General features: G+C 38.7%; 1 protein-coding gene across 1 annotated transcript in view; it reads right to left on the bottom strand.

Annotated features, from left to right (window-relative positions):
• The window catches only part of LOC136772014 (anoctamin-2-like), a 203,339-nt gene that overhangs the window by 7,455 nt on the left and 171,352 nt on the right, over positions 1–24,532 (bottom strand). The window contains exons 23-25 of the mRNA XM_066724657.1: positions 20,921–20,973; positions 13,499–13,680; positions 2,471–2,576 (exon numbers count right to left, since the gene is read on the bottom strand). Of these exons, the coding sequence (XP_066580754.1) occupies positions 2,471–2,576; positions 13,499–13,680; positions 20,921–20,973 (341 nt within the window). The remainder of the gene's footprint in view (positions 1–2,470; positions 2,577–13,498; positions 13,681–20,920; positions 20,974–24,532) is intronic.

Here is a 24,532-nt window from a genome sequence, read left to right as displayed (position 1 = left end):
GCAGGAGGCAATCTGGGTGTTAGGATAGTACCAGCTGACATTGTTAAAATCATCAAGGTGTTACTCTTAGCACGAGTCTGAGGTGGATTGCATATTTTACAGTCGGGTAATTGAATAGTGCCAGCTGACATTGTAATTTTGGCCAGAGAATTACGTGAAAGACCAGGAATACGGGAAAGACTGGGACGGGATGTCAAAACTGAGGAGTTGATTGGGAAAAAAAAGGGTTGTAACTAGGTGTTACACATAAATAGGTAGATTATAACAGGTGTTGGGAAAATGTATTAGAGCAAAAGAAAATAATTATTATAATAATACATACATTTTGATTTATATATAGAGAGACATATCTATGTCCTACACACCCTCATATACAAAAAATATTTGCTTGTTTTACTGATTTCAGAAAAGCATTTGACTCAATTTGGCATGACGGACTTTTCCTAAAACTTCTGGAAATTGGTGTAGGGGGTAAAGTCTATGACATCATTAAATCAATGTACACACAGAACAAGTGCGGTGTTAAAATTGGCAATAAAACAACAGAGTTCTTCACTCAGGGGCGTGGAGTGAGGCAGGGGTGCGGTCTGAACCCAGCATCTACAGTGAGGGAAAAAAGTATTTGATCCCCTGCTGATTTTGTATGTTTGCCCACTGAAAAATAAATGATTAGTCTATAATTTTAATGGTAGGTATTTTTTAACAGTGAGAGACAGAATAACAACACAAAGATCCAGAAAAATGCATTTCAAAAAAGTTATAAATTGATTTGCATGTTAATGAGGGAAATTAGTATTTGATCCACTATCAATCAGCAAGATTTCTGGCTCCAAGGTGTCTTTTATACAAGTAACGAACTGAGTTTAGGAGCACTCTCTTAAAGGGAGTGCTCCTAATCTCAGTTCGTTACCTGTAGAAAAGACACCTGTCCACAGAAGCAATCAATCAATCAGATTCCAAACTCTCCACCATGGCCAAGACCAAAGAGCTGTCCAAGGATGTCAGGGACAAGATTGTAGACCTACACTAGGCTGGAATGGGCTACAAGACCATCGCCAAGCAGCTTGTTGAGAAGGTGACAACAGTTGGTGCGATTATTCGCAAATGGAAGAAACACAAAATAACTGTCAGTCTCCCTCGGTCTGGGGCTCCATGCAAGATCTCACCTCGTGGAGTTTCATTGATCATGAGAATGGTGAGGAATCAGTCCAGATCTGTTAATGATCTCAAGGCAGCTGGGACCATAGTCACCAATAAAACAATTGGTAACACACTACGCCGTGAAGGACTGAAATCCTGCAGCGCCCGCAAGGTCCCCCTGCTCAAGAAAGCACATGTACAGGCCCGTCTGAAGTTTGCCAATGAACATCTGAATGATTCAGAGGAGAACTGGGTGAAAGTGTTGTGGTCAGATGAGACCAAAATTGAGCTCTTTGGCATAAACTCAACTCGTTGTGTTTGGAGGAGGAGGAATGCTGCCTATGACACCAAGAACACCATCCCCACCGTCAAACATGGAGGTGGAAACATTATGCTTTGGGGGTGTTTTTCTGCTAAGGGGACAGGACAACTGCACCGCATCAAAGGGACGATGGACGGGGCCATGTACCGTCAAATCAAATAAAAAAAGATGTAAATAAGTAATACAAAACTTAAAATAAAGCAGTTGACACAAGTAAAAATTGCACAGGCTACTTGCAGCAAGGGGCATATAACAGTAATAATAATAATAATATTAAAAAAGAGTCTTTTCGCCTGATCCATAAATGTATATATATCTGCAAATCAACCACGTGAACAAAAACAAAACTGCATTCATACATAATCGAAATAAATAAACTGGAATCCTATGTAATTGGGTTTATGATCACAACCACTCAACAGGTTGTCAAAGAAGCCAGAGTGTTCACATACCTGCATGTGGTTATAATTTGGTGACAGCTAACTAATTTGCACATACTTTTACGTTTTTCTTCTGTACAAAACATCTCTGGTGGATTTCTGACTAAATACATCTTTTATATACCTGTACAGATCACAAAACCGCATACAGTATATCTAGCTTGCACTTTTCTTCTGTACAGAATGTTTCTATATAAATTCTTTAGCTTTTGCAATAGGTTGCATAGTAACATAGAGTTGCATAGAGTATTTTAGCTTTCCCTTCAAGTTTCTGCATCTCCCATATCTTTGTGCATTAAGAATCTGCCAGCCTCAGCTCCTTATGACAAAGAACCTCCAACTATGTTTCAATACAAAGCATGCCTTTTCCAGAATGCAAGTTAAAAATTGGCATGCACTGTGAGGTCAGTATGCATACTTCCTAGGTATTATCAAAGTATTTGATTTGATATTGCTTGAACTGGTTACAATCTGAAACTGTGATCAGATTATCCTAAGACATCCTATGTTTTACAATAATACACAATATAGTCTGAAAAATAAATATTTTCCTATAGCCAAGGTTTACCTGAAACAGAATTACAAATGCTAGACGTGCAGCAAGAACCGACCAGTATTGCTTGGAGAATTCATAAGCCGTTGGCGACCAAGGAGGTTCTCTGTAATCTTTGTACCTGTAATGAAAGAACAAAGGCAGTCACATTATAGTAAACAGAACACCAGTATGTTACTAGACACTTTCATTGATACACATGTTTTTATTTTATTTTATTCACAGTTCCCAAGCACTTTGTGCACTGCAGATCTGGTACAAGCCCTCAGTCCAGCCTCTCTCAGCCTATTGCGGACAGTCTGAGCACTGATGGAAGGATTGTGTGTTCCTGGTGTAACTCGAGCAGTTGTTGTTGTCATCCTGTACCTGTCCCGCAGGTGTGATTTTCGGATGTACCGATCCTGTGCAGGTGTTGTTACACGTCCTTCCTTTCTTTCCAGTAAGTTACTAGTTAAAACTTGTTTTTATTATGATTTCTCTGCTCTTATTATGATTTCTCTGCTCAGACTTATCTGTGTGGCAGATAGAAACAATTTCTTTGGGTAACAAACCAAAATTATCTATTAATACGTTCTTATTAGTACAGTGTGTCCTTGGTACCAGCGCTTCCATGTCTGAACTAATTACAAAGAAAACCTTATGAAATTTTGTTTACTGTGTCTTTGATATCAACGCCTCCATGCTTAAACTAATTATAAAGAATACCTTATGAATTATCGCTTCCCGTGTCTCGGAACTGCCCCGGACATATGCCAAGAAGATATCATCCAGTTTCAGGAGTGTTCCTTTGAAATACTGCTTGTAAATGTATAAAAGGCTGTGTGAAACTTTCAATAAACGAAGATAAACGAACAGACTTCGGTGTCTGTGAATTTGTTCTTCCCGAGCGCTCATCTCCTGATGAAAAGTCTCATCTGTTACTGGAAGCACTCACTGGGGTGCCTGATTCACTGGGATCCGAAGGGTTGCTTCAACTGAAGCATTGTACCTTAACACTGTTAGTGTCTTAACGACCGTTCCACAGGTACATGTTCATTAATTTTTTATGGAAAACATTGTTTAAACCCTTTACAATAAAGATCTGCAAAGATCTTAAAATACAGTGTCCTGAAAAAGGGACGTTTCTTTCTTTGCTGAGCATATATTCAGAAATATCTGTAAATAATGTGTATGGTTTTGTATTGTATTATTAAATAGATTATAACGAGTAAAGTGTCTTAAATTTTTAGGCTTATACCAATAATTATAAACACAACACCTGCTTTTTATTTAAATATAATATGTTGTATGTTGCACAATATTCAGAGGAACTGTGAAGTAGTGTGAAAATGTATAGCACAACAGAAAATCTGGTGTCTGCTTTCCTATTTCTCATTAATTATTACGTTGTGACGGTCCACTAACTAAGTACGATAATGCAGAATAATTCCAAAGTATTATTACTTTTGTTGTCATTACTATTACTAAGGATAGTAGTACATTATATTAATTAAAAAGTAGTAACAGAAACACCTATACTGTTCAGTTACAGATTTCAGCATCATATCACTTCACTATTCTCAGGTGACTATGATGTTGTAGGAGTGACAGAAACATGGCTTACAGAAAAATATGGGGATGAATACAAGTTGAAAGGACACATACAGTTTAGGAGATACAGGTGTAATCAAGGAGGTGGTGGGGTAGCATTATAGATCAGAAATGAGGCAGAAGAACTCACGATACTGCTAACGAAACAGAATCTTTGTGGGTTAAACTTTTGAATAAAAGACCTGGAGGATTAGTGGTGGGAGTGTGTTACAGACCACCCAATTCAGATGCATTGTACAATGTATGTATGCATGTAGCAAATACGTCGCTGTTATAATGAGGGATTTCAATTTCTCAAACAGAATAAGAAGGAGAACCAATTGTAAAATATGATCACAATAGGTTAAAGTCCAAAGTCCAAAACAATGGTGTACAATTTTAGAAAAGCAAACCTTGAAGGAATGAGGCGCTACTTAATAAGCGTTAGAGTCGAAAATGGATGATTATATTTCAAAAAAACACTACTAGAGGCTCAGTAGAAATTTGTACCAAAACATTGGCCAAAATGTTTTAATAAAAATATGCAAATGGTGTATAACACATACGAGATGAAACAAAATACAAAGAATATATATAATTGCAAAGAGATGTTATGAGAGGGATCAGGAAAGTGTGGAGGAAAACGGAAATCCTTTTGTGCCTCTGTGCAACGTATGCTGTGACCCTGGAGTTTTCTAACAGTAATATTAATTTGCCTGCATTCTTTCAAAATGAACTAAGGGAACTTGTTCTTTTTAACTTCTGAGTTACTCCCTTCTAGTTTATCAGTATGTTCAATTCCTTACTTGCTTCTTATTAGAGTTGAATTGTTTCAAATTTATCTTTACTATCGGCAAATGGCCTTCCAATGTAGCTGGCAATTTAGAGGATAATACATATTATTTATTAGTAAGAATGGTAATAATATTGATGAGATGGGTAGGCTTAGTTTAGAATGCCAATGAAATAACTGCTATAGCTATTAGAAATTACGTTATCTTTTGAGTCAGAAGCACTGCCCAAGGGGGAGGGGTTACAGTATTGCCAAACCATTGCAAAAGAGGAGGCAGTGAGCTGGTAAGAGAGCCTACCCTGGGGTGTTCCAACTAGGAGCCGTACCAACTCTAGATAGATGCCACAGGGGCTCCTTGGGGCCACATCCGGGCTGCCCAGACATGAAGACAGCAGACACGCTGAACTGGGAAGAAATAACGAATGGTGTATCCACGGGGCAACAACAATCCTTGTGCCTACCACGAAGCATAGTAATAGTGGCCTCCTGCTCTACTAGCAGGGCTAGGAGCGGGGTCAATATCAAGACCACACCATATAACCACAGGGTGCAGTCTTACACCCTGAGCTCTACATACAGCAGGCTAACCAACTGGATAGCCACTGCTGGATAATTCAATTAATAATAATGGAACTATATACACAACGGGGCAACAAGAGCCAATTCAAATGCCTTACGCTGGACACAGCAGCGACCTCCTGCTTTACCAGCAGAACTAGGAGCGGGGCCCCCAATACCAAGAGCACACCATATAAGCACAGGTGTGCAGTCTTGCAGAAGGGTCACTCTTCCATTTCGCTTAAACAAAAGCAAGGATGAGGAAGATTGGCCAGCAGCACTAGAGCTGGTAGATTGGGAGAAGAAAGTAACCCTCCTTGAAACCAATGAAGTTGAGGATGAGGAGTGGCCCGCAGTGTCAGAGCTGGAGTGGGAGGATGAAGAGTTTATCTCCCTGCCTGAAGGGGAGGACCCAGAAGACTGGCTGACCGGTCTGACTGGACAATGACATGGTGTTGTTGTGGCATATCTCCTTTGCTCCCCTGCCATGCTGGGATGTCACTGCGGTCATCCTCTGTCCTCCCCATCCCCTGCCGCGGTGCCCTGCCTGCATGCCTGCGGTCCCTGGGCTCCTGCTACTTCCCAGTTGCCCTCCATCATTGGACTTCGGTTGCCTGACTGTTGCGCCTCCCTGCTGGTATTGGAGGGGGGAGGTGGTCGTGACGTGGTCATACTCTGTCGTCTATGGCTTCCATCGTGTGGGGGGGGCAACATTTCTGTTTGGCACACTTCGGTAGTGCTCGGCGTTGCTCCTCTGGACCTCCTGTGTTGTTGCTGTGGCACGACCCAGTTGCAGTGTTCCCATGTTGTTCTCTTGTGGTTCTAATCAGTGCCCCGGTGCAGTAACATTGTGGTGTGGTTGGTGTGGAGTCACCCCCTTTGCTGGTTCAGAGTAGCATTGCTGGGTGGAGACATGCTTACAGTGGCCAGACCCACTAGGCGCTCCACTTGCCGTGAAAGTGTCCCAGTTGCTGGTGTGCCTTGTGTGTGTGTGTGGCACTAAGCGAGGATGGAGAAGTATTGTGCTTCCTCCTCTGCCTCCACGGCTGTGCCACAGTACATACTGGGGATGGACACGCTTCTTGCTCTGTGTGCTTTCCACCGCATCTCCAGGCTATCCATTTTCCCTACTGATGGCAGGGCTTCAGTGGAACAGGACTTCCACCTCTCCCTGAGCCCCTCTGCCTCCTCCACCAGGCCTGCTGCTTCCGAAGCCACCGGGCCTGCTGCCCCCTCTCTAACCTTGGAGCTCAGCGGCCAACAGTCTGGCAGCCATAGTGGAGACACACCACCAGCTGTGGCTTTCACAGGTGAAGGGAGTGCCTGATGCAGATAGAACCAGCCTGATGGGCGTGCCCATATGCCCTGCCTTTAAATTCGGCCAATCGGTGGAGGAAATGCTGACGCGCTCCCTCCAGGAGAGAGAAATCATGGAAGCTTGCCCGAGTTTACCCCTGCGTCACAACCCCAGCTCAACCCCGTAGGCAGGCCACAGGAGTGAAAAGGCAAACTCTCAAAGTAGACCCGCTCCCCTGCCCCTGCCAACCTGCCAACCTCTGCCACTGCATCACCGGCAGGTAGGAGCCCACCCAGGCCCGCCACAGTAGACCCCAGCCGAACAGTAAGGGCCAGCGGATCTCCACCCCCTCCTCCTCCTGCCCCATGACCCCGAGACACTCTGGCAGCAGACCCAAATTGGGGCTTGCTTACAGGACTTTGCAGGGCTTGCCTTGCTTGTGAGTAGTTCAGTGCCATCTCAGCATAGGCCATTCAGGCTGGCCCTGTGTAGCCCACTTAATGTATATATGTTGTCTCGGGAGTGATTGTGTATTGCCCTGCTACCCTGTTGTATACAGTTCACTGAGCTCCTGTATTAAGCAGAGGGCATGGAGCTGGTCTCCCCTTGCCTTGCTTTGTGTATACTTCTTGGCTACAACACAGTAGAGCTTGCTGTTGCCCACTCCTTGCTGTGCTGGTCAAGCCAGAAGGGGTTGCTCGTGTTGTGGATGAGGATATAGTTCCTTGGTTCACAAAGTAGAGCTTACCGTCACTCCTCTCCTAGCTGTGCTACATGAGCAGGAAGTGACTGCTCCTGTGGTGGGTGAGGGCACAAGAGCTGACCTCCTGTTACCCCACCTTGTATATAGTTCCTTGATTCACACAGTAGAGCTTGCTGTTGACTGCTCCAAGCTGTGCGAGTCGAGCAGCAGGTGACTGCTCTTGTGGTAAGTGACGGCACTGGCGCTGGTATCCCATTGCCCCACTCTGTATGTATTTCCTTGTTGTGCAGAGCTGTGGCCCTCTCCCAACTCCATTAGTTTAGCAGGAGGCCACTGTGAGCGGAGGGCACAATATTGATTTGTTGCCCCACTCTGTGTTCTCATTCTGGTTTGATCAGTAGGCCTGTGGCCCCACTTCTGGCTGTGCCTATGTTAAGCTGAGGGTGGACAGTATTGCTGCCCCATTCTGTGTCTTATGTTATTTATATACAGTAGATCTGTGGCCTGTCCCTGGCTGTGCCAGTGGAGCAAGAGACTGCTGCTACTGTGTTAAGTGGAGGGCACAGGATGCTGCTTTCCCCACTCTGTTATCCAATTTAATTCTGTCAAGAGGATCTGTGGCACCGCTCCTAGCTGTCATAGTGGAGCAGGAGGCCGCTGCTGCTGTGTTGTATGGAGGGCACAGGACTTGTTCTGTTGCTCCGTGCTGTATGATTCTGTATGAGCAGATCTGGGGCCCCGCTCCTAGTTGCACTAGTGGAGCAGGAGGCCACTACTACTGTGTTAAGGGGAGGCACAACAATTGTTGTTGTCTTGCACTGTTTCATTCTGTTAAATTCTGTACAGTTTGTCTGTGGCACCACTCCTAGTGCTCTAGTGGAGCAGGAGGCCGTTGCTACTGTAGTAAAGTGAGGGCACAGGACCTGCTTCATTACTATTCCCAGTATAGCATGACCTCCCTTGCAACGGTTTTGTTATACAGTAACCCTTCTTCCTTGGGCAGTGCTTCCAATTTGAAAGATAATGATTGGTTACGGATGCAACCCTGGTTATCTGAGAAAGGAAGCACCGTCCAAGGTTTGCAAGGTTGCGAGGGAGTTCAAGTCTCCTACAAGTCTTCTACAAACAGGAAACAGGAAGGGGACTTGAGTGACTCAAACAGGGGCCTCAGGCAGCTTTGATTTAAAAATATTTTGATGATGTTCCTATGGTAACGTACTAAAACCGTCCTCTTTGGGCAGTGCTTCCTTTCTCCGATAAGCGGGGTTCCGCAACCTATCATTTTAATTAACTGCCAATTTTCCAGTATACAAGGAGCTCCCAGATGACTTGTGCAGTAAAAACCTACATTCATAGCACAGGTTGAGACCAGTATAGTACTGGTTTGAATCTGGACATTGTCATAGCTACCTCTATGTGATTCCCCAAAGGGCAGCATCCAATTGACTGAGTACTACTGGGGTTCTATGAGCTTGTCATTGTTTTCCTTGCTCTGTTACATAACATCAGGTGGCTTCGCAGCATGTTTTATAGGATTTGCTATCTTCCTCTTTACACTCGTTAAGCACAGTTATCAATTTCCAATTTTATACAAAAAGTAAGACTGTTCAGAGTTTGGGAAACATATTTTGTATTTGTCAAACTAGAAGTGGTATTACCATTGCTTGAATATATTGGGCCTCACACAGCTGTGTGTGGAAAAAGCCCTTCACTGTGAACATTGGGAGATTATGGCCAGGACATGCTGTTGAAACGTCTATCCCAAAGGGGAACTTGAGAATGCTGTAAACAAACAAGGTCTATCTATTCCCAATATAATGTCCTGGAAAAACAGCCCCTTCCAATAAAACAAATTAGTTTTGCAGCCCCCTGGATCCGACATTGTGAAAATGCAGTTGCGGTCCTGAGATCTCATTAAACGTGTCTTCTGCATAGAAAATACTGATTCTCTTACGGAAAAAGCCTTTGAAACATTGCAAAAACACTTGAAACATATGGGCTAAGCCCCCACTGTGACAAGTGATAAAGAGAGAGATGCAGGCTTTCACTGCAGGCTAAGCATGGCCGCATCAGCATCACAGAGTCAGAAAAAAGCACACACATCTGCACAACTGTTACAGATGTTAGAATAAGCAGACAGTGAAGTAAATAATTATTTAGATGGAGGCAGAAATGGGACTATATACTTATGCAAAACCTGCAGCAGAAAGCCTGGCTTATACCCAGATGAATGCTTCAAGAAGTATCTTACACGGCAAAAACACAGATAGACCATTGAGCTTTGCAACACAATTGTACATTGCATATAGTTTTTAGGTGATTGTTTTTTATTGCATATTTGTGTGTAAATGTTAAATGTTAAATGTTACCTTTGTTAGAGGTATGTAAAGTACTGTATACTGTTTTGCAGCTTTTCTAAAGTTCTAAAGTTAATTTATTGGAAGATAACCTTTTTTTTTCCATTTTGCACTTTTTAATTAATTTGCACCTGGAATAATAGTAAAAAAATTACTAATGCATACATGCATACAGTACCATGATTGGGTTTTATTTTTCCAAATGCATTTTCCCCTAATTTTATTGTTTGAGGCAAGTGAAAAGAGAAAGACAAACGTGATTAGATGTGCAGTGAGTTACAGTTGGTGAGGAAAAGTGGTACGTTTTGCCATACTGTATACTAAATGTTGCATTTAATCAATTTAAAATCCAATATTCGGTTTACTTAATTGAAATTCAAATAATAGGTCTGTACTCTATTATGATAGTTGTACTGTAGAATAATTATAAATGAAATATATTTCATACCCATTAGGGTTTGTACACTGTGCAGAGGGGTTTGCGAGGAGCAAATGACTATCGTGCAAAAATGCACATTATTTGCCATATTCAAAACTTCATGTTGAAAAGCATGGTGCTAACTCCACGCACAGCACTATTTCATGGGACAGCTCCTGGACAGCAACATCCCAACGCACAGTCAACAACGGGGCTCTCTGTTTTTATATATGGTTGTATGTGTGCTGCACCAAAACAAGTTCCTAACAGTCTTTTTTTGACAAAATGGCGAAACATTCATACATACACACTGCATACCAGGCAACAGCAACCCCAACATAGGTGAAGATATGCAGCAAGGAGTACCAACTTCACACAGACATAATTCGCCCCCCTCATAAGTTCTCCACATGAGCATATCCATGAGTACCTTCACTTATCATAGAGCCATAGAACACACACACACACACACACACACACACACACACACACACACACACACACACACACACACACACACACACACACACACACACACACACACACACACACATTTGTTCTTATTTTTTACTATTTCCTAATTTATAAATGTATATGTGACTAATTCCAGTATTGGAATTGCTGCTAACCAGGTGTTGTGGATTCGAATCCCAAAGGGGTCTGTAGTTTTATATATATATATATATATATTCCTTTAGTTAAACGAGAACGAACAATTAAAAAGCGATGAATAAGGCGTTTACACAGCTTCTCTTAATTAGAATTGTGTTTGAATAACACAGTTCGGGGAAAAAATATTCGGTTAGTGTGGATCATTAATCGAATTCACCCAAACTAAATGTAAGAAATCAAAAACAATAACTTAATAATAATAATAATAGGACATCCAAATATGCACTGAATTTAATAACACTCATATAAAATAAATAAACAAATCACACCCTTTGTGCACTATAATCACAATATTTTCAAAAGATAAAAACAAGCTTACTTATGGAAATCAAAAAGTATATGGTGGCTACACAGGACTGCAGTAGGTGCTACACACCTGTTTTGGACACTCAGCAGCAGTAATGTACATAATAAGATTATGTTTGAGTCTGTGACGACCTACATACAGACAATTATGGGTATTGGGTCATATTTATTACTACTACATCCCCAATATTCTGTTTGTACTGCAATACTACGCGTATGAGCCTCTTTGCTTTCCCTGTCAGGACAATGGCATAGAGGTGTGCACTACTATATTACTAGGAGGTATGCATTTGGGATGTGTCCAGACTCGAGTGCACTGCACAGTGTGGAGTGATGTCAGATGTGATTTCTAATGAGATGAATATGTGTGTGTGTGTGTGTGTGTGTGTGCGTGTGTGTTTGTGTACAAATAACAGAACGTGAAACATGGAACTCGCCTCTGTCCAGCACACTGCCATCATGCATCCACCTGCAGAGTCCTGTTCCTTTAATGCCATGGCTTATTAACATATGGTAATGACTCTATAATGATTGACATTAACCATGCATAGCGCAATTTAATTTGAATTGCGTGAAAGCCTTAATTAGACTGATTATACCAGTTATTGCGTGATATTTGCGCGGAAATCACAGTGCACTGTGGAGTGGTGCAGGCGGGTTTGCAAGGCACAGGAAAGCAATGCTATATTGCAATGGCTATATTGCAATATCGCGCAAAGATTATCTCTCCTTTTTTGGTCAAGTCGCATATTTTTCGCATGGCACACATTTTGCGTGGAAATTACGTTAAGTTTGAATATCAGGCCCATACTAAACTTCCATTTAACTTGCGATTTGATCCCACACAGACTGAAACTTCGTCTTTTGCCATTTGTCTTGGACCTCTACAGTTCCTCTACTGTTTTCAACATTCTAATACTGCACAAAGTATTATTATTGTGATTGTACTGTGTGTTCCTAGGGTGACCACCTTTTCAATACTATATAGCAGGACACATTGAAAACTGTGAATACCACAAGATAAACACATGAATATGTCATGCACTTAATCTGAGTTTGTATGTTCATCACATGTATAACAGGGTTAGGGTTAGGGTAAGTGTGGGTTAATGTGCTCAACATCAGAACTTAGATTATGTTCATGATGTATTGATGTATTCATATATTAATTCATGACAAATCATGGTACCTTATTGTAAAGTGTTACCAAAATCTTTATATTTAATACAGGTAATTACAAAATACAGTGCCTTGCAAAAGTTTTCAGACCCCTGACAAATGGTATAACGACATTTTGTTCTGTTTGATATTTTATTTTTAATACACAAACTCAAAATCAATTACTGTAAGGTGACAATGGTTTTGTGTTGGGAAATATTTGTAAGAAAAAAGAAAAAAAAAGTTGCTTACATAAGTATTCAACCCCTGTGTTGTGGAAGCTCACAGAAATTACCCTAACAAGGACATAATTACCTTACCATTGGCCTCCACCTGTGAACCATTAAAGTGGCTGTTACATTTTCTGGATAAAAACTCACTATAGAACAATCATTCTACAGAAGTTCAAGAGAAAGAATACAAATGCATAGATTTAGGGAAAGGGTACAAAATAATATCCAAGTGTTTGGATATCCCAGTGAGCACAGCTGGATCAATGGTCAAGCAGCCACACAGGCACTGCCAAGAAAAGGTTGTCCCTCAAACCTCAGTGTTCAAACAAGAAGGAATGTTGTGATAGAAGCCACAGAGAGGCCAACAATCATTTTGGAGGAGCTACAGAGATAATTGGCTGAGAGTGGAATACACCAGTCAACCATATCATGAGCTCTGCATAACACGAAAGAAGTACCATCTGAAAGTACCTGGAGTTTGCCAGAAAGGAAACTAGGCCTTATTTGAGTATTCTTCTTTACAAAACATTTCAAGCTCTGTCGAGTTCCTTAGGATGCAATCTTCTAGTCATGCCACAAATTTCCAATTGGATTGGTTAGGGCTCTGATTGGGCCACTGAAGGATATTTACCTTTTTGTTCCTTAATCAATACAGTGTAATTTTGGCTGTGTGCTTTGGCATGTTGTCATGCTGAAAGGTGAACTTCCATCCCAGTTTCAGCTTTCTTGCACAGGGCAGCAGATTTTCCTTAAGGACTTTTCTATACTTTGCTCTATTCACTTTAACTTATCTTACCCTTAGAATTATTCAGTTTCAAAAAAAAATATTAGGTTAAAAAAATGTATTATTTTGTACATTCACAAGAAGGACAGCATAGGAAGGGTCTGAATACATTTTCTGGGCATTGTATATAAATATATAGATATAAATTCTTCATTACAGTTCCACAATTTAATGTGAAAGAAAACAGCAACTTACCTGCACATTGTCACTTCTTTATCAAATTGTGAGAATGTAGGTGCTGTTCCTTCTCTGAAATGGCTGACATTAAAGTATGATAGGGTGTGGTCAATGAAGCCATGCATGGTCCCTGTCTCACTGTACATGTACTGGTAGACCAATCGTGGAATGAAATCAGAAGTGAAGGAGATGACAAAGGCCTATGTAAAAAAAAATATATATATTTTACATATAAGGACTACAACAGTGATGTATACTCCTAGTTAATGGATGGCAGATTTTATAGGTATCATATATAATTGTGTATTATCATATTCTCCCAAAATGAGCCCTAAAAAAAGACAGTTATAGAGAAATGTTACTTTCATTCACTATATACTGTGCTATATTGGTGTATGCTGATGTCACAGAAACCAACTTTCACAAGAAATTCGGCAAGATTTTTGGATTTGGATTTATGGATTTAAAAGTTTTTTTTAGATTTTTTTTATTATTATTATTTACAATTATTGTTATGTAGGCCAGCTTATTAAATAGATAATTATTTTTAAAACAGATTTAAAAAACATACAAAACAAAAGAACATTGTAAACATGACATATATTAATATTTATAGGTGTGTGCTTTAGAATTTGATATTATATATGCAGTCACACTGATACAATCACTTTGTGTTTCAGCCATCTTGATAATTATTAGTAGTATTTTAATGTCTATGGTGTCAAAGATTAATTATATAATAATATAGTATCCATTTTAATTACAAACTAAACAAAGCAATACAAATAATTTCAAACAGTACATAGGCAATAAAACACAATTACTCTGCATTAAAGAAATACAAAACATATATATAAATTTCAGACTTGCAATTTGCTGTAAAACAAAATTAGCAGGCAAGTGTCGAAATTTTGGTTTAAGGTTATGTCTGCGGGAAAAGGATTTGGACAGTAAATGTTGGGGTGTTGGTTTATGCGTGCACCAATTTTCAAATGAAAGAGAAAACCTTTATTGTTTCTTCAGTATTTCCTTCCGAATCCACTTTGAATCCAAAGTTAGACTGTAATTTTCCCATTAGTGGTTATGCTTCAGTTTGTGCGCAGATACTGTACTCGTGATGCGATATCTTGCATGATTTGCCTTTATAATTTCACACTAGATGCTGGCCGGTTTGATCAATTTAATTTGAATTACTCTGTGTTCAGAAAAAAAACAAAAAAAACTTTTATGTTATTTATACCAATCATTTGAATGTTTTATAATCTTATTAACATTTAAATACTACTCCATTTGTGCTAGTTTTATTCGATCGTTTGCCTTTCATTATACCAACTTTTAAAGAGCTATCAGCTCTTGTAGGTATTTTGAAATGTTCGTTTCTAGTGTTAACCATATAATCACCAGTCATTATAATTAAAATAAATAAATAAATAATAATATATATATATATATATATATATATATATATATATATATATATATACAAATCTGCTCGATTAAATAGAGAAAATACTGGTCGTTGATCAATGAATAGACTGATAATAGATTAATTAACTGATTAATCAAAGCAGCCCTATTTTTTAATATATGGTAATATAAAACCTAGAACACCCAAAACAACAGAAACAGTTTGATCTGTGGAGTCTATTTGTTATTATGTCACAGGAGTGATGATTCCAAAATCAATGTGTCAGTGCTCAAAGATACAATTTAAAATTCTGCAGCTAAGTAGAAGTGGGATTAGAAACTTAAATATTTGAAGGGAATGTTTTTCATTAAAAAAAAAAAAAACAAGAACTGTCTTAATTAATAATTTTTTAGACTGCTTCAGACCCCCCTATACAACCTGATACATTGGGCTAGGTTCATAGCCTTGAGGAATTCAATTGATACACATTATGAACATTAGTATATCTCAATTCAACCAGGGATGGACTGGAACTAAAAAAACCCAGCCCTGGACTTTAACCCAGACCAGCCCTCTACAACCATCCCGTAGATATTTCAAAGCCTTGCCCCACCGACGCACGCACGTTCACACACCAGTCCCTAATGCCAGCACCGTGCTGCATCGCAACTACACTAAAGCTGAGGGGACCCCAGTCTACATTTTGATAGAATATGGAATATGGGACACCAATCTATACTGTATATAGGATGTAGATAGAATGTTTATATGTAGCCAATTATATGAAAATGTAATGTCTCATCAGTATTTTTCATAATTTTATTCTTAGGCTATATTATAATAATGCATATTATTGAGCACATAAATGTGTTAATAAACCTAACTGTAAATATGAAGAAGTTTAAATGTGTCTATTCCATGTTTTCTACAGTACCATCATTAAACAAGGCAATGAATAAGTTATTGACTGGATAGGATCCTTGGATTGTATAAATAACTTATTAAAGAACCAACTATTTTATTATACATTTTAAAAAGTCAAATCTAAGCAGATTGTTACTTCAATTAAGGTTCAATTAAGTCAGGGTAGAGAGTCCTCCTGTCCTAACTCCTGTCCTAAGATATACAAAATCAACAAAATCAACAGTTCAACGTAGGAACTTAAAATACATTTTATAGTATGAGTAAACTAGTTTAATCTGTTCATACAGTAATCCATAAAGATACGCGACAGTTGCATTCCTGGAAATGTTTTGCAAACAATGGAAATGTGATGATATGTATTACTCAGACACCATATGTTATACGTCTCTCTCACAGATAAGGTAACAACAAAATGAATATATTTTTCAATAAATTATTTGTTTATACAGTTATAACTTCATATTCAGAGAATATGTATTCAATTAATGTAGACAGAAAGTACTATACATTTTTAAAGACACTTAAAATTCTCATTTGAGATCAAAGGAAAATCTTAATCATTAAGAACTATTGCTACTACCAAGGCATCTGGAACAAATTTTCATGGCACTTTAATGTGAATTCAAGCTGAAGCGAAAGGCGACAATGTTGTTCTCACAAAGGCAAATCTCAGTGGTCTGGCTGGGCAGGCGCCCCAGCTTCCTCCCCAGAAACCCAAGCTGCACATGATTGCATTTTGCGGTCTGTGTAGCTTGGGTAAAAATTGTCTGATTTTGGTGATGCTTCAGAACTTTATTATTCATCGCTATGGGATGGTCTCAAACTATCTTAATTTTTCATAGTTATTCATTTCTGACAAAACAATATGAAAACATCTGTCAGTTTTATTGAATTTACAATCTTGGTCTTGCATTTGTGACTCCTGGCTGATCCAAAACAAATATGTTTCTATGTTTTATTATATTAGTCATAACTTTTAGTAGTCAAAATGTTATCCTTAATCATATTTGCAAGGTTCCCACGGAAATCCGATTTTTTTTTCCATTACATTTTCCATTATCATTTTCTGATTTTCCTGACTAAATTATTTATTTGTTTTCAACCAAAATGCTGGGAAGTTGGAAATGTACACAGCAAATAATGAGGATATTGATAAACACACCAGGAAAAAAACACATAATCAGCTTTTGTCATGATGGCCTCCTCCTCCCCTTACAGCCATCCAATTCACCCACTTTAATAAAACATGCCACCATCAACTAATAAAGAGTACACAAAGATGTAAATGCAAAATTAAACCTAGTTACTATCTGATCGATGTATATGTAGTACAAATGTCAATTACAGTAGAAACTATACAAAACATTAACAGTTTGTATTTTAATGATTTTAGCAGTAATTCTGAATTGCCTTGAATATAAACCACTATAAATAAGTTAAATTAATTAATAAAAACATACATTCAAACATCGGCTCCGGCATCCACCGCGATCCCACATGGATAAGCGGTTTCAAAAATGGATGGATGGATGGATACATTCAAACATTACGATCAGTAATCCTTTCCCATATGCTGGTTTTAGATGACTGCAGTTTTAAACTTTAAAGCTTTTAATTATTATTTTTTCTTTCTTTGAAATAAATACATAAATAATAATTTTCACCAATAAATTACCAGATTTTTGTATTTGAGGAGTTTGGATTTTACTCATTTATACCAATTTTAAAACACACTCAATATTATTTTCAGTTTCTTATTGGTAATTTTTTTTAATGAAATACTACTTCATAAGCTTGTTTGATATTATGACATGATCTTGTCAGCACTCACATGAAGCTGTTCTGCAGTGTACAACTCACACAGACAGGTCATGTGTTTAATATTGCGCTATATGATTGGCTCACACACGGAGGTTGGTAAGTATTGTGGCATTGAGGACAGTGCAGCACGTAGAAAGCAAACGGCACAAGAAACTCAGCAAAATTGAGCATTGGGATAAACAGTGTATATTGGTAACTTTTGTAGAACTTGTTTGTGGTTTTGAAATAAAATTTAATTTGTTGAATAGAACAATATGTATTATTATTTACTTCCTTTAAAATAAATATGCATATCATACATTTGGCTACTTAATTTAAATGCAACGGACACTTCATAAGGTTTGAGCATTTAATGTAGGCAGGGGTTCTCAACACTGGTCCTGGCAAATGTCTAATTAATCACTTAATTTTTTTAAATAACTGAGAGCTGAACGCGCAGGTGAGCGAACATTAGAAGAGACTGGTTTGTCAGGACCTGGGTTGAGAAACACTGCCTACATTAAATGCTCAAAGTTTATGAAGTGTCTGTTGCATTTAAATTAAGTAGCCAAATGTATGATATGCATATTTATTTAAAATAAAGTATATAATAACAATACATATTGTTTTAGTGTTTGTTTCGTTTTTTCCTAAATAAAAACCATGAGATAAATGGGAAAACAACAATTAAAACAGCATTTCAACTATTTCACAAAAACAACATTTCGATCTACAAGAGATCTTCATCAGGATCCATATCCTCATCAAGATCTTGTGTAGATCGAAAACCTATGAAGCGTGGGTTACATAAATACATTTTATTTGTGCATTGGAGCTGTGGTAAGTGTGCAGGTATTTCTTTCTTTCTACTTTATATGATTTTTTTTTTGTACCCTGCACCTACTAAGTAAGTTGGATGTGCATGTGATTCACTTTTACTATTAATTTTATTTCACATAAAAGGGCAATCATCATTCTGGAAGATCCTGACCAATTTAGTCACAATCGTGTACACGGATGTACATTATTCTGCTCAACATCTACACAAATACTGTGAATTTACTGGCTGAATGGTTAGATTCTGTTCAGAATTACGTACATTTGTAGTACAAGAATGCAACCAATTATCTTGAGAATCTGTGCAGAATGCCGAAAGTCTGCATGTTGTGAACGCACCAAGATTCTTTGTGTTGTTATATGGGTATAGGAGTTGTGCTTAGCATATGTGTGCGTCACACAGATTCTCCCAAAACTTGGAAATCCCTGTGTACATAATATCTGGCACAGACCACTGTGTGCCATGATGTTTGTAATAACCACATGTATTACAGAGTATGTACTAAAAGGAAAAAAAATATTTTTAAAACTGTTACTTTGTATCAGAGTGTACATTATATATCCCATGTATGTTATAAATGTCTTTGACTGTGTATATGTGTAGCTATTTCCCATTACTTAAAATGTTTTGGTCATTTTCCATGACTTTACCAGGATTTTCCATGACCGTGGGAACCCTGTATTTAATCAATGTATCTCTTTGCATTATTTGATCAAATTTTTGTTTGCACTGAGTTAGAAGAAGGTGGTCCAAGTAAGCATATTTCTGGTTTAATTTTTAATTAATTACAAGGCTTTACTGAATTAAATCTCTTCCCAGCTCCCCGCACTCTCTAATGGAATTCTGTAAACATTGAGAACAAACACATATCTACCTAGAAATTTCTCTCTATGATAAAAGGATCACACAGTGGATAGGTAGCCCGCAGCTGCTCGTTTGTTTAGAGTCTGTTTGTGGACTTCTCTGAGTACATCAAAGGAGGCTGGAGATGTCACATCACCATTAATAATGTCCTAAGACCATGAGATTGGACACTTAAGGCCAGCAGGATACATTTGTTCTAACAACACAGGAACCCAAAGGCACCACTTCATGCAAACATGTGACTGGACCCTGCTCACAGCACCACACATCATTCTTTCTATAAAGGCTGTTACATTGTGTTGTTAGGAGAGACTGAAGTGAGGTTGGGGAGCTCCCATGTCGGGGGCATGTTAAATAAATATATTATTCTCTGTACTCAGTCTGCTTCATTAAAAAAGGGTTCAACAGATATGATATCAGCTCTGACATCTGTCCTAGATGTCAGCTGACCCAATAACATACTCAAGGTAATCAAAATCAGAAGTATGTTGTCTGTTAAAATTTGCTAACAAGGGCATAACATGTAGACAACATTTATACAAAATAAATATCACTTATTGTATTAAATATTAAAGTGACATGTTTATGTTTTCATACATATTTAAGTTAATAGGTCGCCCCAAGAGGCTCCGGCACTCCCCGGACCCAGGTGGGACCCAGGTGAACACAACAAACAGCTACCATTCAAAGTCCATGACCCAGAGTCGACCCCACGCTGCTGCTCCATTACTGTTTCCCCACTTGATAAAACAGGATCGCTTCCTGATGAGGAGAGGCAGGAAGAGAGCCAGGGAGTTGGAGTGGAGCATATTGTTTGATTAAGTATTGAATGAAGTACTGACTACATAATACATTACTTTGTTTATGGAACTTGACCAGGACTCTGGGTCATGGACTTTGAATGGTAGCTGTTTGTTGTGTTCATGTTAGTTATATATGTAGATAGGGACCTGTTCACTGTGTTTAGTAAAGGCTCGAAAAGAGATAGGGTTTTGTTTTTGAGTTTTTGTATGTCTCTTTATTTTGAGCACAGCACACTGTACAATAAACCCTCACTTTGCACTGTAACCCAGATGTTTGAGAGAAAAATTAAAACATGCATTCTATATTAATTACATGTACATGTATATTACAACCTTATTTTATTTTTCTCTTGGCCTCAGTATTTTGTCAGTTTAAACCCACCAAAGTTCCTTTCATGTTGTGTCTGAAACAATTATAGGGTAGTGTCACTTAAGAAACATTTGAAATTATTTGTATAATTTTGGTATTATTCATTACTGTACATCCACCACAATTGAGCACAGATATTTGCATAGATAGATGATTTTCTCAAAAAGGAGTTAGGCTTTTGTTTGGTTTTGTGTATGTCTATTTTGTTTAAGTGTACGACCACTGTACATAATACATCTTTGCACAGTTCCCCACCTTGTCTTTCCTAGACCTTGCCTTACAATATAGTATGTATTTATTAGTTCATTGATGTACAAATTTGGTGTAATGCACTAGATAATCCTGGGTTGTGATTCAATATGTTGTTTATAATGTTATAATTGCTAATAATTATGGAGAAATATTTAAATAAATAACAAAAAAACATACTTACATTTATAATGACAGAGAACTTCCCCATGCCACTGAGTATGTTGTACCAGATTCCTAAACAGGAAACATGAGGTATACATATGAGAAGAACTGGAATTCTGTAGAGCCTCAATTAGTCTTCATGCTAAAAAGTTTCTCATTTCTAGTAATTCTAGTAGTGAGGCAGAGAGGACTACACATTTCAACTTCATGTATATGTGGATATATTATGTAATATAACAAATCATTGTGTTTTTCAAAAATCACATTTATTCACATCCCTGCACACTGTAGTTTGCACATCCTCCTTTGACTGTGATGACATTGAAAAGATGATTCCTAGTCTATTATTACTGGCACTTATCAGGAAGGATGTTTGACCACTTCTGGCAGCTTTTCTCCAGCTCCCTCAGATTTCTTGTTTTGCTTGTGAACTACTTTTGGAGTTCAAAAGAATTAATTATTTAATTGATTGTGAAGAGAATAATTTTCATATATTAATTTATTTAGTAAAATGCACACTGGCATTTCTTCTGTTAAATCACCTATTTGACGCAATGTATGAAATATATAAACACATCTGAAGGCCACTTGAGTGCACACACACACACATACACATATATGCTTTATAAAGCCCCTGGACTGTATAAAGCAGGGAGCAGAATGCTTGTAGGGGAGTTGGCGTGAGAGAAACAGAGAGAAAACAGAAGTCTGCTGCTTGAAGTAGGGAGGAGACCCCAAATGGAACACTGCACCTGGGAGAAGAACACAGTAATTAATTATTGGTTTGAGCTGGGACTTGGCCAAGAGTGTGCAATTTTGATTGTTTGAGGATTGCTTGTCTGTGTATTTAGTTTTAGTGTTTAGTGTTTTATTAATAGAGAGGAACCTATCGAGAAGTTCAGGTAAGCTCAAATAGAAACTAGGATTTATTTTGCTTTTCATACATATATACACACACGTAACCCCCAATTACGACTGCCCGACTTATGACCCCCAAATTTATGTCCCAGTTTGCATTTACAACAGCATATGACACACATTCCACATGTCATCCCAAAACAGGAAATGTACATCAGCCAGACTCACAAAACAGCATACATTCTTCTAGATACACTTGCACACAGTTTTTGAAGGAACTTGGCAGGTACGTTGGCCCAAACATCTTGGAGAACTAACCACAGTTCTTCTGTGGATTTAGGCAGCCTCAGTTGCTTCTCTCTCTTCATGTAATCCCAGACAGACTTGATGATGTTGAGGTCAGGGCTCTGTGGGGGCCGTACCATCACTTCCAGGACTCCTTGTTCTTCTTTATGATGAAGATAGTTCTTAATGACTTTCGCTGTATGTTTGGGGTCATTGTCATGCTGCAGAATAAATTTGGGGCCAATCAGATGCCTCCCTGATGGTATTGCATGATGGCTAAGTATCTGCCTGTACTTCTCATCATTGAGGAGACCATTAATTCTAACCAAATCCCCAAACTTGCAAGGAACCTCCAACATGCTTCACTGTTGCATGCAGACACTCATTCGTGTACCACTTTCCAGCCCTTCAGCGAACAAACTGCCTTCTGCTATAGCCAAATATTTCAAATTTTGATTCACCAGTCCAGAGCACCTGCTGCCATTTTAATGCACCCCAGTTCCTGTGTTTTCATGCATAGTTGAGTCGCTTGGCCTTGTTCCCATGTCAGAGGTATGGCTTTTTGGCCGCAAGTCTTCCATGAAGGCCACTTCTGACCAAACTTCTCTGAACAGTAGATGGGTGTACCAGGGTCCCACTGTTTTCTGCCAATTCTGAGCTGATAGCACTGCTGGACTGCTGATTGCGAAGGGAAGTAAGCATGATGTGTCTTTCATCTGCTGCAGTAAGTTTCCTTGGCCAACCACTGCGTCTACGGTCCTCAATGTTGCCCGTTTCTTTGTGCTTCTTCAAAAGAGCTTTTGAGAGCACATCTGGAAACCCCTGTCTTCCTTGAAATTTCTGCCTGGGAGAGACCTTGCTGATGCAGTATAACTACCTTATGTCTTGTTGCTGTGCTCAGTCTTGCCGTGGTGTATGACTTTTGATAGTAAACTGTCCTCACCCAGTTTTATTCCTCCTACACAGCTGTTTCTGTTTCAGTTAATGATTGTGTTTCAACCTACATATTGAATTGGTGATCATTATCATTATCATGTCGCCAGTCAGCTTCTCACAGCAGTGGGCGGTGCATGATCCCTTACATGGTGGTGGCTGAAGTGTAGTGACAGCGAGTGCAATGTATAATGTGTCTGTTATTAAGAGAAGAGATCCTGTCCGCACATTGCACTGAAAGGAAACAAAGTCAGACATTTATTTATTTGTGGAATCAGGTCTTAAAGGCTCAAGAGAAAAAGCAGCAAACGTTTCAGCGTTCGTCAGTGCTTAGGAAGCACAGCTCACAAAGCTCAGTTTTTCTGTTATGAAATTTACTTTGGGGAAATTGAAAGCATTGAAACTTCATAAATGCATATCTTACGAGGCATTCTAAATTAAACTGGTCTGAATCTCACGATCTTTCCTATATTGAGTGTTTTATACACGCGTATCCCACAATGCATATCGTTACAGGCATGACCCGGCCACTATCATAGTGCACTGGTTCAGGGAGTGGACCACTGATGACCAGGAATGTGTATTATTTATTATAAATCCAATATGCTGGTGTGATTGTGGGTCAGTGTCTCAAAGGGGGAAACAATAATATTTATTTTAAAAAAATGGAGATTTAGCATTTATTTAGGTATTTATTGAAATAAACAAAATATGTATAAATGTGGAAAAAAATGGCTTAAGTATTTACTAAATGTGGAAAAATACAAAAGGTTTAAGTTAAATGTTGAAAAAAGACACTTGAAAAAAAAGTGTGCGCTGTTTTACACGTGGTGCCCTAAACGGAACCGTATCAGGATTTTTTAACATCTTGGAGTCACTGTTTTTATTTTTTTCCCATACCCAGAAACCATACACGTTTCTGCGATGTACAGCACACATCTGTAAATCAGTTGCATTGACCAGTCTGAGTGAAACATGCTGGGCGTGCAGGTGGAAAAATATCAAAGCATGCAAGTCTGATCTGATTGTTTGATCCAGTGCCTTAAAGAGTTTTCTCAGCATGGAAGTAACTGTAATTTTGTTAAGGCAAATGGTTTGCTGTACCAACTACAGAAAACAGATTTCATTATCTGTCTAGTTGTCTTTGATAATCTGCTGTCGGTGATTCACGTCACTCACAAGGCGCTGCAGTCTGAAAAGGCCTCACCCTCCACAGCAGCAAGAGTGGTAACAAGCACTGCTACAACTTTATAAAAAATTAAAAATGAAAAAACATGGAATGGTGTCTGGGAAGAGATGGTATTTTAGCCTGTAACCCTCAAGCCGTTGATCAGATGCTGGAAATATATGGGAAGATAGTAAAAATGAATTCAAGTTTAGCCAAATCAGAAATGTAAATTGCTCACACTGACATTGAGTCATGTGGACTGGTTGTGGGACTAGGCAGTTTAAGATCCACAGTTTCTTCAAGCTTCTCCAGTTAGCTCTATTCCTACCCATGGGCTCTGTAAAATAAGAAACCTCTTTCTCTGTAATGTTTTTCTGCATTGTCTAT

Source organism: Amia ocellicauda, chromosome 15 (genome assembly GCF_036373705.1).
Source record: "Amia ocellicauda isolate fAmiCal2 chromosome 15, fAmiCal2.hap1, whole genome shotgun sequence".
In the NCBI taxonomy this organism is placed as follows: domain Eukaryota; kingdom Metazoa; phylum Chordata; class Actinopteri; order Amiiformes; family Amiidae; genus Amia; species Amia ocellicauda.
The sequence above is the reverse complement of the archived record's forward strand: the minus strand, read 5'-3'. Positions and strand labels throughout refer to the sequence as shown.